The following is a 16,640-nucleotide window of genomic DNA, read 5'->3' as shown; positions in this document are numbered from 1 at the left end:
ATGGGGCTGGCACATCAGGGTGGATTTGAGGGACTAAAGCGAGGGGTGGCTGGGGCCAACGGAGGAGCTCCCCCCACGCATGGAGCTGGTCGCTGCTTTGGGAAGTGGGGAGCAGCTTGAGGCAGGGGCAGGAGCGCCGGAGGGGGCTCAGGCGCTGTCCCTGCAGCGTGGGATGGGGACGGGTGCGCAGTGGCAGCAGGTGGCACTGTCGGCTCAGCCATGGCCCGGTGCCTGGCCCCAAGTGGGGGACCCCCGCCCAACCCCCAGCTCGGCTCTTGTGGCTTCCCGCTGCGTTTCGTGTCCGGTGTGGATGTGATGCTGCGGGGATGGAAGGTCCCAGCCCCCCCGCAGGAACCTCCCCGCAGCCTCCCAGGGCAGAGCACTGCAAAACCCCAGCCTGGGTTGGGTTGGAAGGGACCTTAAAGCTCCTCCAGCTCCAACCCCTGCCATGGGGACCCCTTCCCCTCGAGCAGCTTGCTCCAAGCCCCTGTGTCCAACCCGGCCTTGAACACTGCCAGGGATGGGGCAGCCACAGCTTCTCTGGGCACCCTGTGCCAGCGCCTCAGCACCCTCACAGGGAAGAGCTCCTGCCTCAGAGCTCATCTCAGTCTCCCCTCGGGCAGGTTAAAGTCAGTTTAAAGCCAGATGTCTCTTGCTGCCCCACGCAGGAAGCGCTCTGCAGGATGCAGGCAGTGAGGGGGCCAAGGGCATCTCCTTTGAGGTGGAGGTCTCGCTGCTTCCCTCCCTGCCCGGGCACAAAGGAAGAGCTCTGGGAGCTTTCCCAGCCCTGGGGCTCTCACCTCGTGCAGGAGCCAAAGGCGGAGATGCCGCAGGGTGCTGCAGGGCCGGGCGTGGGGCACCACAAGAAACCCTGGGGCCCATCCAAATCCTGGTGCAAGGGCTCTGTAGCAGCACAGCCTCGTGGTTGTGGCTCTGCTGGAGCCGGAGCGTGGCCGTTTGCAGGGCTCAACCTGCCCCGTGTTCTAAATAAAGCAAAGATGCAAAGAGCAAAAATAGCCCGAGGTGGGGGGGAGCCTTTCCCTGCGGTTGATGTGGCCCCACTGCAGTGCCTGTGGCTCTGTCTCCTGCTCTTGCCCAGTCTATCAGTCATTGTCCCTGCCTGAGAGGGTCACGTCTGGGCAGGTCCCTGGGGAGGAACTGTCTGCGTGTCTGCATGCAGCACAACCCCAGGCCCTAGCAACCGCCCTGCTGCTCTGCCCGGCCACATGCTGAAGGAGGATGAGATAAATGAGCCATCAAGGCGGTGGGGCCGGCTTTAATGGGACACCGTGGGCTGGAGCCAGTCCCCTTCATCCCAGCCCTGGGGCAGTCGCTTCTTCCTCGCACCTTTCCACCCTGACAGTGCTGCTGGAGCCACATTCCTGCTGGCCCCGTGCTGCTCAGTGGTGCTGCTCAATGGTGCTGCTGCTGCTCTGGGCTCCAGCTGGTGGCAAAAAGGGATTTTCCCCATCGTTTTTTGCCAAGAAAGGGCTTTTACTGGGTCTACATCTCGGAACTCGGGAAGCAGGCGGAGGAGGTGGTGGGATTAGTCCTGTTAACACCGGGCAGAGGGCTGCCTTCTCACCCCAGCCCTTAGCAAAAGGGAATTAAGGCCATTACAAGGCTATCAAATAGGATCAGAGCCCCTCTCCCTTTCTCTGAGCAGCCCAGACCTGTTAATCCCTTTTCATGCAGCTGGACCTGCACCCACGGAGCGGTGGGGAAGCCGCAACAGGCACGGAGCTGGGCTGCGATGAGGTGGGCTGCCGGGTTTGGTCAAAACCTCGACCTCTTCCCCTCGCTGCAGTAACACATTTGGGGTGCTCCTGCTCACCCACCCAAAGGCCCTCGCACCGTGGGACCCCTGCCCTGCTCGAGGGGCTCAGGGCTGCAAAGTGCCAACAAAGCAGCAGATTTTAGACTGGCAAAGAAGTCTCTGGGTTACTTCTTTATTACTAAACCAGCCTGAGGCTTTGAAGCCTCAGGGCTTCAAAGCAAAGGGATGACCCAAGGAGCTCCAGCCCTGCAGGCCAGAGCAGTGACCCTACAAATACACTCACCTCCAGCCAACGGAGGCAGACGGGCAGCAGAGCAAACACCAAAGTCCACCCTGGCACAAGCGATGCCCATGGAGCCCTCTGCCCAACACGTAATGCCCAGGGCTGGCAGGAGCCGCTGCCTCAAGGAGAGCACAGCAGCAGAACTGTCCCCACATCGGGTCAGAGCAGGCAGCAGCAAACCCAACTCCAGAGCTCGGCTCCTCCATCGCCACCCGGGGCCAGGAAGGGGGAGAAGGGCTGGAGGGACCCGGAGCAGGCACGGTGGTGATCGGCGGCAGGAGCAGGCGATGCTCACGCTGGCCCCGAGGCGTAAACCCCATCACACCAAGCGGCGGCAGCAGAACCATCCCCAGCGTGAGCGTCCACGTGTGCCGGGGGAAACCAGGCGAGGCAGGAGCGAAGGGACCAGCAGCCGGGCACCGCCAGAGCCCCCCGGGCTCCCCCAGTCAGGAGGCTGCCAGGTACTGGTGGAAGTAGAGGCCGAAGAGGCTGGTGACGACCTGGCAGGCGGCCACCCACCACGTGAGGAAGGCGAAGAGCCCGCGGAAGAAGAGGGGGGTGAAGATGCCGCCCAGGACGGCCGTGACCTGCTCCACCGCGGCACGCACGTCCTCAGCACCGGGGCGCCGCGGGGCCACCGCCACTGCCGTGGGCACGGGAGGGGGCTCCGGGTACAGCCCCCACGAGTGGTGCCCTGGGTGACAGAGGGGACAGCGCTGCGGCCCCAGCCTCGTGCTACAGACGGGCTGGTGGCCGAGCCCCAGCACACTCGCTGCATGCATTATGTTCATGCCACCTGCAAACCATGATCTGAGAACCCAGGGATGCCGATGGCTTGAGGATGACTTCTAGGTCTCATCCTGCCCCTCCTAAGCGCCCCCATGTTCCCACATCCCACCATCTCCTTACCCAGCGTCTTGAGGAGCAGCGTGCAGTGCAAGGTGAGGATGATGGGTCCCAGGTACTGCAGGCTGACCACGGAGACATAGCAGTAAATCCTGGTGATCTGTGGGCAGTGGGGATCAGCAGGAGGCCGGTGGCAGGACCCCGCTCCCATCCCAACTCCCACATCCAGACCTTGCGCTGGATCTCCAGGACAGGGATGCGCCCGGCTTCCTTCCTCATCTGCTCCACCCAGCGCTCGGCCAGGCCCAGGTACGCCTGCAGGTGATGCCGGGTGACGGCCAAGCGCAGCAGGCAGAGGCCAACGATGGTCCAGAGGCGCGCGGTGTTGTAGGCAGAGTCTGACATGCTGGGCCGAGAGCAAGGGGCTGTCAGGGAGATGTGGGGTCCAGAACCTCCCTGCGCCCCAGAGGGTGTCTGATGGCAGAGGTGGTGATGGGGAGGATGGAGGACTATTGGTGTTGGAGGTGACCTGAGCACCCGTGCCTCAGTCTCCCCTCGACACAAGGATGCTGGGGCACGGTTGGCCCTGCTGCTGGTGCCACACTTACATCTGCACTGTCTGCTTGCCCATGGGCGCATGCAGCAGGAAGTCCCGTGAGATGGGCTTGATCCACATCACCACCACGAGGACGGGCGCCAGGAAACTCCCGTGGAGCAGCACCCTGCAGCGAAGCCATCCCTGACCCCCGTGCACCACTCCCCCCACTCCCTCCATCCCTCCACAGACAGGGACCGGTCCTCACCCGTGGCTCCTCCACCCTCTCCCACCACCAAACCTCCGTGTTCTGCAGCCACAGGGCTGGGGGGCTCCCAGCACTGACACCCCCCCCCCCAGCTCCTTCCCCCCCCCCCCCAGCTTTCACCCACTGGGTCAGGGGCTTGTCGGCCGCCATCCGGAGAGCGTCGAGGTGCGTCTGGGCCAGGCGCAGCCCTGGGAAGGTCAGGCAGGCACCCAGGAAGGAGCACAGGGCCACCAGCCCCAGCTTGAAGGCCAGCTTGGCGATAGGCAGTCTGCAGAGGGAGGGGGTAATGCAGGAGGGGACGGGTTGGCCCCATCCCCAGTGACCCCTGGACGGGCTCCCACCCCAGAACCTCCAAATAACCTCCGGGAAACCCCATTTCCCCATCAACTCACGTCCACTCCCAGCCCCGCTGCTTCAGGATGCTCTCCAGGTTGGTGCTGACTCCAGCCAGCGCTGCAGGGAGTGACCCCCATGAGTGCGGTGCCCCCAGCCCCGCACTGCCTGCCCGCCTCTCCCCGGCCCCCCTCACCCACCGGGCTCCAGGCCGAACTCCAGGTAGTCCTCACGGATGACCAGGGCCACCATGGCGAGGAGGAGGAAGAAGAAGGCAAAGGTGAGGCAGACGGAGCGCTCGCCCCCCTCCTCTGAGCGGAAGTAGTGGCGCATCACCATGAAGAAGACCTTGCTGCGCGTGAGGGGAGGATGTCAAGGAAACCAGGAGCTTCAGGACCAACACCAGCAGGACCCCCCTGCTCATTAGCGCATCATAGAGCATCCGCATCGTTAGGCCGGTGCCACCTTCCCTGCGGGAAGGTTCTCATTGGGCACCTTTATAGCTCCTCACTGCATGCTTTGTAAATCCATACACTGAAGTTTTCCATCTCAACCGGCTTTCAATGGGGAAAAGCCGAGGCTGGCGAGTTCCCTCTCCTGCCACCAGCAGCCTGGAGCTGGTGGGTGGTGACAAACACACCCCAAAAGTCACAACAAGGATACATGGAGAAGACAACCGTCAGCAGGGACCAGAGCACCCCGATGTTCATCTCCTTCTGGGGGTCCACCAGGCAGTAGTAGCCCTCGGTGAAGGCGTACACGGCGGTGGAGTACACAGCAAAGTCCACAAACCACTGGTAGTCCAGGAAATAACGCAGCACTGTGAGCAGAGGGACACAGTCACCGTGCTGCGGGGACCCGCAGCGGGTCCCGTGCCCAGGGCAATGCAGGGGGAGCAGTGGGGGCATGGGGGGGTTACCAAGAGCATCCACAGCAGTGATGGGGCTGGTGTCCAGGCGGAGGTCGATGTCCCGGGGCACGGAGAGGGGTTTGTCCTCCATCACGCCGTTCATCCTCCTGCAAGGGAAACCCAGGCCACCAAGGAGCTGGCTTGTCCCTTGTGTCCCACCGTGCCGAAAGCCTGCTGTGCACTGGCACATCCCCAGCTCGGGGCTCCTTGTCACCAGCCCCAACCCCACAAGAGGCTGTCGCTGCCCGGGGACCCCCCCAGCACGGGGGTGACTTCCATCGCCACCACAACTGATGGGAGTTGTTGTGAGCCCCTGTGCCCGGCAGAGCCGGCAGCTGCACTGACCTGTCCCGCTTGGCCTTGGGGCGCTGCTTCCCTGCCAGGGCGCAGAGCTCCTCATCCGAGGGGTGCTTGTACCGGTGCAGACTGGAAGGGAGCAACGGGAGTCAGCGGGGGCCCCCGGCTGAGGAGCAGGGAGGGATGGACGGGACGGGCGCGCCACGCACCTGCCGCTGCAGAGCAGCCAGCGAGCGAAGGACCAGTGCGGGGCCATCTTCTGCATGAGGCTGGCGGCCAGCAGGGTCACCACCACCTGCACCCCCATCACCGCCTGCCCGGGCACACCCGCACCGCTTGACCCGGCGCTGGGCCCCCCCACGGGTCCGCCTCCCCCAGCGCCGGTCCCTGCCTCGGGACAGCCCCGGGCGCGCCCCCCCCGGCCCCGCTCTCACCATGCCTGGGTCAGCGCAAAGGCGGCCGCAGGAAGCCTGCCCGCCGCCGCCTCCGCCCCCCGCCGGCCAATCGGCGGCCGCTCTCCCTCTGATTGACAGCTGATAGACCAATGGAAAGGCAGAACCGGAGGGAGGGCGGGCACTCCGCGGAGCCCGGTTCCGCCGGCGCTGCCTCCTGGGAGCTGTGGTCCCCGCAGGGCCCCGGGACCGCGGGTTCGAGTCCCGGCTGCGCTGCCCCAGCGGGGCCTCCCCGCCGGGTGTTGTCATAAATCATATCCGTGCATCGTACACACGGTATCGTGTACAAAGTACGGTCTAAACGCCCTGTGCGCCTCCAAACCCGCTGCGTCAGCCTCCTCCTTAGTTGGGCAGGGGAGACAAAATACAAGGCTCGGCTCCCGGGTCTAGCTAAGGGCACTCAGCAGTCACCGTCATGGGGAAACCGGACTCTGCTCGGGGAAATCAGTTTAATTTACAGAGGAGGATAATGAGAAACAAAAGCAAATCTTAAGACACCTTCTCCTCATCCTTCCCTCCTTCCCTGGCTCAACTTCGCTCCCAAAATCTCCACTGCCAGCTATGCAGAGGGACAGGGAGTGGGGTTTGCGATCAAATCATCACACGCTGGCTCTGCTGCTCCTTCCTCCTCAGGGGAAGGCTCCTCACACTCCTCTGCTCCCGTCCACAGGGCTGCTTCTCTCACATGTTCTCACTTTCATTTTCCACTGCAGGTTTTCTTCCCTCATCTTAACTCTTATCCCAGAGGCGCTGCCACCACCACTGTTAGGCTTGGCCAGTGACGGGTACGTCTTGGAGCTGGCTGCACTGGCCCTATCATAAGCCACCCCTGTAGCTCCCCGCTGCCACAACCTTAATACAACCCCTCCGTGTAGATGTGCACACACGTGGGGTTGGTTTGCATCTGAAGGGCCCTATGGGGCTTGGGCTCTATGGCACGCATCCCTGCACGCAGCACCCGGGCATTGCATCTAGGGGCAAAGGAGAGCACAGGGGTTTGGGTGTCAGCAGCTCGATCCCTGTGGCCTCTCCATCCTCCTCTACCCTGGGCCCAGGACTGGCTGAACCAGGCCCATCCTCTTGCATGTTGCCATGGGGCAGGCTGTAGCCATCTCTCTTGTCATGTCCTTTTGCCCACATCTTCTTTGTGAGATTAACCAGCTTCTTTCCTACTTGTATCCCCCCGTTGATGCATCTCCCTGCGAGCACTGGAGGAGCTGGAGATGGACCAGGTCAGGGCAGAGGCCACTGGGTGCAGCTCATCCTGACACCCACATCACTTCGGGGGAGGGGGTGCAGGCATTTTGGCTGAGCTCAGGGCTACTTAGGGCTGTGGCAGCCCTGTGAGCAGCTCACACCGATGGGGGGCTCTGCAGGTGCTGGTGGGGGCCCCGGTCCAGGCAGGGTGCTGGTGGCCCCGAGGGGTTGCCATGGATATCCATCTCCCAGGTGACGGGATGCGCTTCCCACTAGATGTCGCTTCCGCCCGTGCCCCGAGCATTCCCCTGAGTTGGGGTACCCAGACTTGGGGTACCACGTCCCTTCCGCTGCCAGGCGCCCCCAGTGCAGCCTGGGCAAGCACCCCCCATGGTGCCCCTCATGCCAACTCCAGCCAGGAGCCAAACGGGGGTTGAACTCAGGCTGTGATGCTGAAAAACCCCTGCAGTTCCCTGAGAGCTTCCCAGTCCTGGCTGCCGAGTGCCCTCAGCTCCTTGCCAAGCCGGGATCAGGGAAGCAGCCCTCTCCATCACCTCCACTGCCTGTATCCTGCCCCCCCCCCCCCCCCCCCCCCGACCCTCAGACCCCCCCCCGCAGTCCTTGCTGTGGGTCTGCCTGAACCAGTGCCTCTGCCTCTCTGGAACGAATGCAGGGCCCCAGGATCCTGGCAGCCCCCATGGCGTCGGCTTTCAGACACAAAACAAGGAGGGAAAGGTGGAAGATGGATGCTCGGAGCACCCCCAGCCCGGCCGCCCTCCCCCGGGACACAAAAGCCCCTTTGAGGACTGATTTTACACCGCTCCTGCCGCGATGCCCCGAATTAGCATCAGCAAAGGGAGCTGCCGCGACGGCGTTGTCGGTGCTGCAGGAAGGCTGTGCAGTGAACAGGGACCCCGGTCCCACACCCGGCGAGGGGGTGCCAGGCCCAGCACAGCCCCCACGTGCACCAGAGGGGATGTTTCCTCGAAGGACCGGGGCTTGGCATCCGCGTGGCACCCACCAAGCTGGAACAACCATGATCCCGCCATTCCCGCAGCCAGGGCACCTCCGGAGGACCACGGCCAAGGATGCTCTTGGGGCCTTGCCACCTCCTGGGCGCTGCTGGAGGCAGCTGCATGCCAGGAGCCGGCCTGTGCCCATTCCCCCCCTATGAGTTTCCCATTCCGCACAAAGGCGCCGGGCATTGTCCGGGCTGCATCGCATTACCCAGGGCTCCCGGAGAAATCACTTGTATTTCATGCTCCATTGAGCAGCTGCCTGTATATATTTTCTGTGTTGCACTTTTAGCATGACAAAAGGAGAGGGCCTGTGAACTCCTTGCTCTTCAGACCTCTCCGACACATCCCCTGAGCGGAGCCCCCCTCAGTTAGCATAACAAACTGCCACGCTCCCTTCAAAACGTGCTCCGGCTCCTTCCCAGCCTTTTCCCGCCGGGAATTTAATGTAGGGCTCAATATTTGGGTGTCTGGGCCGGTGGCGGGCGGGCGAGCACGTGCAGGGGGTTCGGAGCAGGGCTTTGGTGAGGTCCCTCCCATGCACCCATGGCCCCAGCCCCACGGCACCCACACTGTGTTTGACTGGTGTCTGCTTCCCCAGGATCACCTTTGTGCCTCCCGGGTCCGTGTTTTTCCCACCCTATCCCACCCTTAACCCCCCCCCCCCAGGAGCCTCATGGACCAGCACAGTGGGGCTGGACCCAGTCCTCAGGCGTGGGGTGGGAATGAGGAGAGGCAGGAGCGAGGGTAAGGTGAGAGGTGCCTGTTCCCACACTGGCCAAACCCCAGCTCCTGCCTCCCCCCAGCCCAACAGGGGCAGGACATGGTCCCCTCCAGGGCTGGGACCCCCGGGGCACCCCTCGCCTCCTGCCGCAGGGAAGGAGAGGGCTGGTGAGACACGAGCAGGAAGGAAACAGCCCCAGACACCGGGGTCTCGCAGGGATTTGGGGGGTCCTGAAAGGAAAAGGGTGAGGCTGTGCTCAAACACCAGCAGCACGAGGGAGACCAGGCCGGGGGCTTGCAACACCTTTAATGCACAGGAGCTTTTCGTCCTTTCCTTGGGCTGCAGACCTCATCCTCCCCATGCCTTGGGCTTGGCGGCAGCAGCTCTGTGTCCTTCCGGCTTCCTGGGGTGTCATCCTGTGGTCCATGCCCCCCGTTTGGCAGTGGGGCAGGGGACCCGCTGGGCACACCTGGCTCCAGCCTTGGGGCTGGTTATATGGGAAAGGAGGGAGCCAACCCTTACCCTGGGCATGGGAAGGGCACTGCATGGATCCTGCCCATGCTTCCAACAGAGCCTTGGCCTTTCTGCAGCCTCTCCGAGTCACCCAGACCCCACAGCATCCACTCACAGCACCTGTTAATGGGAGAAACTGGGGTGAGCCCAGTCCCGGCAGCTGGGAGATGGCCACATCATCCTCGTGCCAGCTCCTGGTCCCGTGGGGTCCCCACATCCCACCCCATTCCCATAGGATGCCTGAACCCATCCTCACCAAGAGCCACGCTTTGTGCCAGGTCTCCTGCTGACCCTCATGGGTCGCTGCTCTTCACTCATGTCCTTGCTGCTGGTGGTTGCTTTTGGGGGTCCCGGTGCCCCATCTGTGGGGTGCCTGCGGATGGACACAGGTGTTGTTAGCTGTGCCTGCATGGGGCTACCACAGTGCATCAGAGCATCACCCCTTCCCTCATCCTAGCCTCCTCCTGCATTTTCCACACCTCCCCATGGCTTCACCCCCCACACTCACACGCCTGAGCCTTTCCCTTATGGAGCTTTGCAGGGCCTGAGCCCAAATTCTCTCATTAATTGCCCAGCCAGGGCATCCTTGTGTTCTCCTTTCAGGTTCAGCCTTCGCCGTTGCTTTATGGGGTGCTAAAGCTGTGCTGACAAGTGCTGCATGGCATAAATCCCATCAAAGTGCCTGCTCCTGCTGCTCACCCAGCACCGATTCCCTGCAGCGGCTCCATCAGCTCTGGGTTCAGGTCCAGCTCCTGCTATGGCCTGGTTTTGCCAGGTCCTGGCTGGGCTCTTCCTCAGGGATGCTGCTGGAGGGGTCCCCTGCATGGACAGGCTCTCTGTAAACCCAGCCTTTCCCACCACAAACCACATCGAACCCTTTCCCTGGATCTCCCACCCCTTTTCCCTGCACTGACAATACCACATCTGTGCCACATCCCAAAGGAATGGGAAGGGCTTGATCCTACTGCTGCACCCAGTGTACATTTCATAAACTGTGGTGTGTTTTGGGCCAGGAAAACCAGGATTTCTCACTCATCAAAATGCTCTGCTCTCTTTTCCCTCATGAACTGACCAAGGCCTGTGGTTTACGGGGCAAAAAGCATCCTGTTCAGATGCTCATCCCGACCTTTGCCAAGCCGCAGCAGGAGCCACTGGTGTCTTCCCCCTTCTCCAACATGGGGGAAGACCACGAGTGACCATGGGCAATGTGTGGGCTCAGCCCTGCTGAGGAGGAATAACCCCCATGAGATGTGGCTGTAAGGGAGGAATCCCTTTCCATACATTTCCATAGGGATTCATCTGACCCCTTCTCCAGCAGCGTGGTGGAGGCAAACGCCTGTGTGCACAGGAGAAAAGCTGAGCCTGGTTTGGGGGAGCTGGGGAGAGGAGGAGGATGGGGGGCACCATCCTCTCCCCACAGCCCCATCCGCCCTCGCTGCCCTTCATCCCATCATCTCCAGCTTCAGGAAGGTTTTGGGCCCCTCATTTCAGGTGCTCGCTGCCAGAGATGCTGATCCCGAGCAGGAGATGCTTCTGAATGCCTGATCCGAGTCCTTCTGCACCAAACCCCACAGGATCTCAGGCCGGGTTGGGCTGGAAGGGACCTTAAAGAGCTGCAGTTTGGTTTTCAGCGCTCCTCTGGGCACAAAACAAGACCAGGATGAGGAGGGATATTCTGGGGGCTTCTCCATCCACAGGGATGGGCACCGGCATGGGGTGGGCAGGAGTATGGGAATGCCACCGGCAGCACTGCAGCGAGCGCTCCCACACCGCTCAGTAACTCATCCCACCGACCCCCGCGGGCTCTGCTCACCCGCAGCCATCCCCTCTCCTCCAAACAGGGATATCCAGGGCTGGGGTATGCTCCATGTGGAGCAGCCACATGGTCCGGATGCTCGGAAATCCCAGCTACAAGAATGCCACGATGGTTTTCAGCCCTCCCTAGGACCGCTGGGGCAGGGGACACCCTCTCAGTGAGGAGAAACAATCCCCCCCCCCCCATTAAACAAGGGCAAAAGCATCTAAATAAGAGATGCAAGTTTTCTTCCATTCTGCTTTAGGATTTGGGATTCAAGGTGTGAGATGGATTCCAGTGAGCAGGATAAATAAATCAGGGCTGGTGAGCACTTGAAAACAAGCAGAAATAGGCTATTCTGGGCTGTCAAAGTGGGGAGGTTTTAAGGCTCCTTCAAGGCAAGGATTTGCTCCCACTGGAGCAGTTGCCTTCCTCCTCCCAGGGAGATGGAAGGGGGCAACCCCGGCAGTGCCAGGTCTGCCAGGCTCTCCCATCCCCAGAAAGGCTGATCTGGGACTTTAGGGTGGAAAACAGGGACCCTGGGTGATTCCTGCAGGGAATTTCCCTTTGGAAGGTCTGTCCCAGGAACCTGCTGTCGCTCCCAAGTGGATGGCACCCTCCCACTGAGGATGGAGATAGAAGAATTAAGCCCATTTCTTTGAAAATGCCTACCAAAGCACAGAACATCACTGGGAATTTGGGGGGAAACTAAAAAAAATACACCATTTCCATCTGGATTTTCTGCAGGAATCCGAATTTTTAAGGGACTCGCGTGTCCCTTTGGGAACGTGAGGCTGCATGATGCCAGCCCCCAGTAATTCGGGCTCTAAAGCATTCCCCCCTCTATCCAGTTTGGAGCTGAAGCACCCACCAGCACCCAGTGCTGTGCCAGTAACCTGCATCTCCTTTGCTGGCGTTCCTTAGGGCTTGGAGATGCAGGGAAGCAAGGAAAGGCTCCTTGGTGTAATAGGGTAAGCCTGGGCTGCCCTGCAGCTGGGCTCTGCCTTTACATCCAGGAGCTCCAGAGCCGGGGTTATAGGGGACGGAGATTGGGTTTTGGGGGGGTGTGGTACACTCCACGTTCCCCTTCTTTAGGAAGCAGCTCTTCATGCTGCATACCTGCTGCTCCCCAGAATGCTGCCCTTGCTTTGTGTCCCCAACCTGGCCTGGAGCCTGGAACAAGAACCCATTGTGCACCCCAGGGTGGGCAGCCCCCACGGGTGCTGGGCACTTGGCTTATGGGGCAGCACCCAAGTCAAATGAGCTGAATTCTGGTTGAAAGCAAAGCTCAGCATCAGCATGGAGGTTTTCTGCTCTTTGCCATGGAAACAAGCGTTGCTAAGGGATTGCTTAATAGGGAGTAAAATATTCTAAACCCCCAAGTTTAGGTGGCAGCAGGATTGAACTCCCCAGTCCTGGGGGTGGATGGGGCTGTTGGGGGCTGCCCTTGCTGCAGCTCCCATGTGCAGCCAAAAGCTCTAGCTCTGCATCCATACGGAGAAACCCTTGGCATGGGGCACGGGTGCTGGATGATTTGGGGCGAGCACGGGAATCCTGGCTGCGTCGGCACGGTCCTGGGGTGGCTCCAGCACAGAGCCGGGGCTGTCAAGTCTGCTTCGCTTTCTGCGTGTTATTAAACAGACGCACAAAAGGGTTCCCAAGGGGTAAAGGCACCAGCGCTGCCCCCTCCGCGCAGATGCGATGCCGGGGTCCTGCGCCGTGCCTCAGTTTCCCCTCCCGCATCACCCCAGCAGCACCCGCTGCTCCCCCCTCCAGGGGCAGGGCCGTACCTGGTTAACTTTATTGATCTTATGGCCACGAGTAAAGGGGCCGGGGGGAGGAATAACCCCGGCGGGGGCCGCCTCTGCCCTTGACCCGTCCCGCGCCCCGCGGCAGCTGCTCCGTCGCGCCTCCGCCCGCAGCTCAATGGGGCTTTGTCTGCGCCCGCCGGCCCCGCGCAGCCCCGGCGCCCCCGGGGATATTTATGGGGCGGGCGGGCACCTTCCCCCCGGCCCGGCCCCGCTGCCGCAGCCGAGATTGATGCGCTGCGGAGGTGCCGCTCCGGAGCCCCGAGGGGTGAGGGGGGGATGCGAGCAACGCGCCCCGGCTTCATCTCGGGTTTGGTTTTGGAGCTTGCCGTGGGTGCTTTCCCATCGGAAATAAAGCCCGTCCCAAAGCAAGCAGGGGCTGGGGGGTTCTTGCTTTTCCCGGTTCTTGCTTTTCCCAAGTCTTCCCAAGCAAAGCTGCTCTGCTCCCGAACCACTCTGTTGGGACGGAAGCACAACGCTGATTGATTTCACTGTGATTCTGCTCGCTGTCCAGTTCCTCCTCCATTAAAGCAAGGAAAGCTTCTTTCCAAAGCTCCAGCAAAGATCCATCCTGTGGATGGGAGCAGCAGCAGTATCCCCAGGGCTGGGAGGGATTCAGGGTCTGACCCACTGGGGTCCTTGGGAACATCCCTCAGCATTCCAGGCTCCAGCGCAGATGATTTAAGCAAAAGCGTTTTTTCAGGAAGGGATTGACCAGGAAAACCTTCACATCTGGGGAAGGAAAAGGGTGGTTTGGTGGTTTCCAGATGCTCCAGCTGCACAAGAACTCGTCAGTTTAATTGGATGCAGTTCCCACATGGATAAGAGTGAGACCCTCTCGGCATTGACCACATGTTGAGTGATGGGGAATTGCCAAGGGTCACGTCATTCCCTGCTTCCTGGGGGAAAGACCAGGCTGGAAAGAATCCAGCAAAGCCCCCACATCCGCGGGACACGCAGGGATCCGGACTGGATCTTTGGGGACCCTAATTCCCCTTGAACGATGTGGAGCTGCTCCATGCACCACCCCCAAAGGCACGTGCTGCCCCGTCCTGCAGAAACTGGAGTTTGGGGCTGTTTCTCTGGACTTTGGGAGGTGCCTCAGGATGAATGAACTGAGCTGCTCCTTTCCCAGCTTTGCCACCATCTTCTCATAAATCCTCTGGTTTGGAGCCCGTCCGGCTCATCCTGGTGCAATGTGGAGCAATCCTGCAGTGCCGATGGGTGGTTTGGTGCTGGTTTGGTGCTTCCTTCTGTTAATCAAGCCGGGAGGTAACAGGCAGAAAGGAGCTGGGGTTGCCAAGAATGTCCACAAACCTCCCTGCATGGAAAATTCCCCCTTAGGGCTGCTTCACCCCAGAGCTGTGGGTACTGCTGTGCTTCAAGCAGAGTTTTCCACGAGGCTTGGGGGAGGTTGGCCCATCCTGACCTCCAGACACTGAATAGGAAGGAGTAGGAAGGATTCTGGGCAAAGCAGAGCCGTGATTTCCATGTGTGCTGTGCTCCTTTATCACCGATCCAGCAGGGGAACAGCTACAGCCTCAATCTCCCTTGTCCCCATCGCACTGGGGCAGACTGGGGCAACACAGGCATCTCCCAGCACCATTCCCAACCTGGCTGGAGCCAGAGCAGCTTCCAGCCTATTTAAAAGAGGAAACGAATCAGTTTTCCTCCTCTTCCACTGGGTGCAGGTTGGAGGGTGCCATGGAGCATCCTGTGTCTGTGCAGCCTGGAGCTGCCGCTTCCCAAGGCCACAGCACCAGGGCTGGTCCTCACTGTGCTGCAGAGCATCTCCCATCAGCTTCATGGGCAAGTGGCTTCTTCCCTCTCCCATTCCACTTCCCCAGGGCTTGTGGAGGGAAATGCTGCATGACACCAGCCCTGGAGCTCTGGTGGCTGGAGATGAATGTGGAGTGTCACCTCCTGCCACTGCCCTCATCCCCAGCCTGCAGAGCAGATAATGCACCCGGCAAAGAGCGGGGTGAGCAGAGGAGGATGGGGAAGGGAAAATCCTGGGAGGGAACTGCAAATGGATATTTGCTGAAGCTGGAGCACAGGACTCCTTTATGCGAAGGGGTTGTGGTGTTCCCCATACAGGGCAAGAGAAGCAGGGTGCAGATGGGGCTTGGGGGAGATGGTTTCTGGAGATGCTTTGAGCGCCGTAGGTTTAGTCTAATTGGGAAATGAGGGATTAGCTGCAAGAGGAGGGTATGGGAAGTTGGCTGGGACACAGGCAGACGCTCAAGCAACGGCTGCCACCAAGCCACAAACCTGCTTGAGAAGGGCTGGATGCATTGGGAAGGGCAGCGGGATGGGATCTGAACAAGGCTCCTTGCCAGCCTCATGCTCCCTTCCCTTCAGAAGGGCCGAAGCTGGCAGAGCCCCCCGGGAGCGAGCTGCCGGTGGGCAATGGAGGGTGGTTGTAACAAGCATCATTCCCAGCATGCTGAGCTAGGCATAATTGTTGGAAAACTGCTGCGCACATGCTGAGCTTCATAATTATCAGGCTTGTCTGCCAGGCTGCCCTTCCCCCAGCACAACGGCACACTTGATTATGATTATGGTGGCTAATTTTGTCTGGTGCATCTTGGGCATATGGGCCCCCACCTGCTCTGAATATGCAAACGCTGCTGATTTGCTCCTCGGTGGCCGTGGCCATGGGGAGGGGGAACCTGCCCAGCACCGCGAACAAAGAAACCCCATTGCAGCGGCGCGGGCACAAAGAGCCGCCGGCACCGGCGCTGCCCATGGCAGTGCCCGCGCTCGGAGAGGCCTCCGGGATGGCTTCCCGCGGGTGAGATGGAGCATCCGTGAGCAGCCGAAGCGTGTGGCACGCACATACCCCATGGCATGGACACGCAGCCCGACACAACGAACACCCTACACACAACCCCTTCCATGCAAGCCCCAGCACTTCCCTGCTCCAGCCTGGCTTTACCGCATTGCCGTTGGATGCATCCGCATCCCACAGCCTTGCAGAGCATTCCCTGCCCATCCATAACACATTGTTTTGTGAGGTGTGGGAGCGGGGTTTTGCTCCTGTGTCGGGAATGCTCATAAAAGCATCGGTGTGAGGGTGAAGGGCAGCTGATGGGGGGCTCACGTCTGCCTGGAAGGGCCCGCTGTCAGGGGGGCTTTGCCATGCTAATGGATAATTAGATAGGCAGACAGACTGACAAGGATCCAGATGGATGGATAGATGCCACGAGGATCTGGTGACAGATAAATAGGCAGCTGCTAATGGGCAGCGCAAACAACAGCTTAGACTCCTGCTAATTCCCACTGTAATTTTTAAGCTCTCTCCGTCCTTCCCCCCCTTTTCCCCACTCTCTCCCCCAGTGCAGAGCTCTCACCAGCGCACCCATCACTTCTAGTTTCATCATTTCACTTCGCACAGAAGGGGCAGGAATGGCTTGTGGGGGATCAGGAATAACGAGTCGCAGTGAGCCGGGGTGGGCGTCGTGCAAGGGCTCGGGGAGGTGAAACCCATGGGGCTTATCTGGGACTCTTGGGGTGTCTCCATCCCTCCTTCCTCCCGGCTCTGAGTTCTGCATTTCCCAATTAAAACAAGGAAAAGGTTTTCCCTTTTCTCCCACAGCGGAGATGGGAAGAAAGCTGCGGAAGGGAGGGAGGTGGATTAGGGCTGGAGAGCCGGGGCCGGCAGGGCGGCAGAGACAAAAGAAGCATCCTCGCTTGTTTTCCCTTGCCGCGGGGGATCCACGTGGCGGTGCAGGAAGGCAGGAAAAGCGGGAAGGGGAGAGAAACCCTGCTGGAAGCTTTGGGCAGCACCCGCACCGAAAGAGGGAGATTTACAGCCCCACTGCCTGCTATGGGGGCTGCTGCCTGCCCCGCCAGGCCGGGTCCCCTGCCGACTGAGACATTTGGG

General features: G+C 60.8%; 1 protein-coding gene across 1 annotated transcript; it reads right to left on the bottom strand.

Moving 5' to 3' along the window:
- Window positions 1-2,115: 2,115 nt before the first annotated feature.
- TMEM161A (transmembrane protein 161A) lies at window positions 2,116-7,947 on the bottom strand. Its single transcript, XM_057417476.1, is given in 14 exon segments — window positions 2,116-2,754; window positions 2,970-3,066; window positions 3,138-3,312; window positions 3,515-3,628; window positions 3,834-3,977; window positions 4,102-4,162; window positions 4,243-4,394; window positions 4,706-4,862; window positions 4,962-5,059; window positions 5,298-5,378; window positions 5,459-5,562; window positions 5,684-5,829; window positions 5,832-5,865; window positions 7,825-7,947. Coding segments are annotated over 14 exon segments (1,734 nt in total). The 3' UTR covers window positions 2,116-2,506.
- Between the last annotated feature and the right edge of the window lie 8,693 nt (window positions 7,948-16,640).

This window comes from Pezoporus wallicus, unplaced genomic scaffold, assembly GCF_028554395.1.
Source record: "Pezoporus wallicus isolate ANWC-B61680 ecotype Strahan unplaced genomic scaffold, APGP_CSIRO_Pwel_v1 contig_13865, whole genome shotgun sequence".
Taxonomy (NCBI): Eukaryota; Metazoa; Chordata; class Aves; order Psittaciformes; family Psittacidae; genus Pezoporus; species Pezoporus wallicus.
The sequence above is the reverse complement of the archived record's forward strand: the minus strand, read 5'-3'. Positions and strand labels throughout refer to the sequence as shown.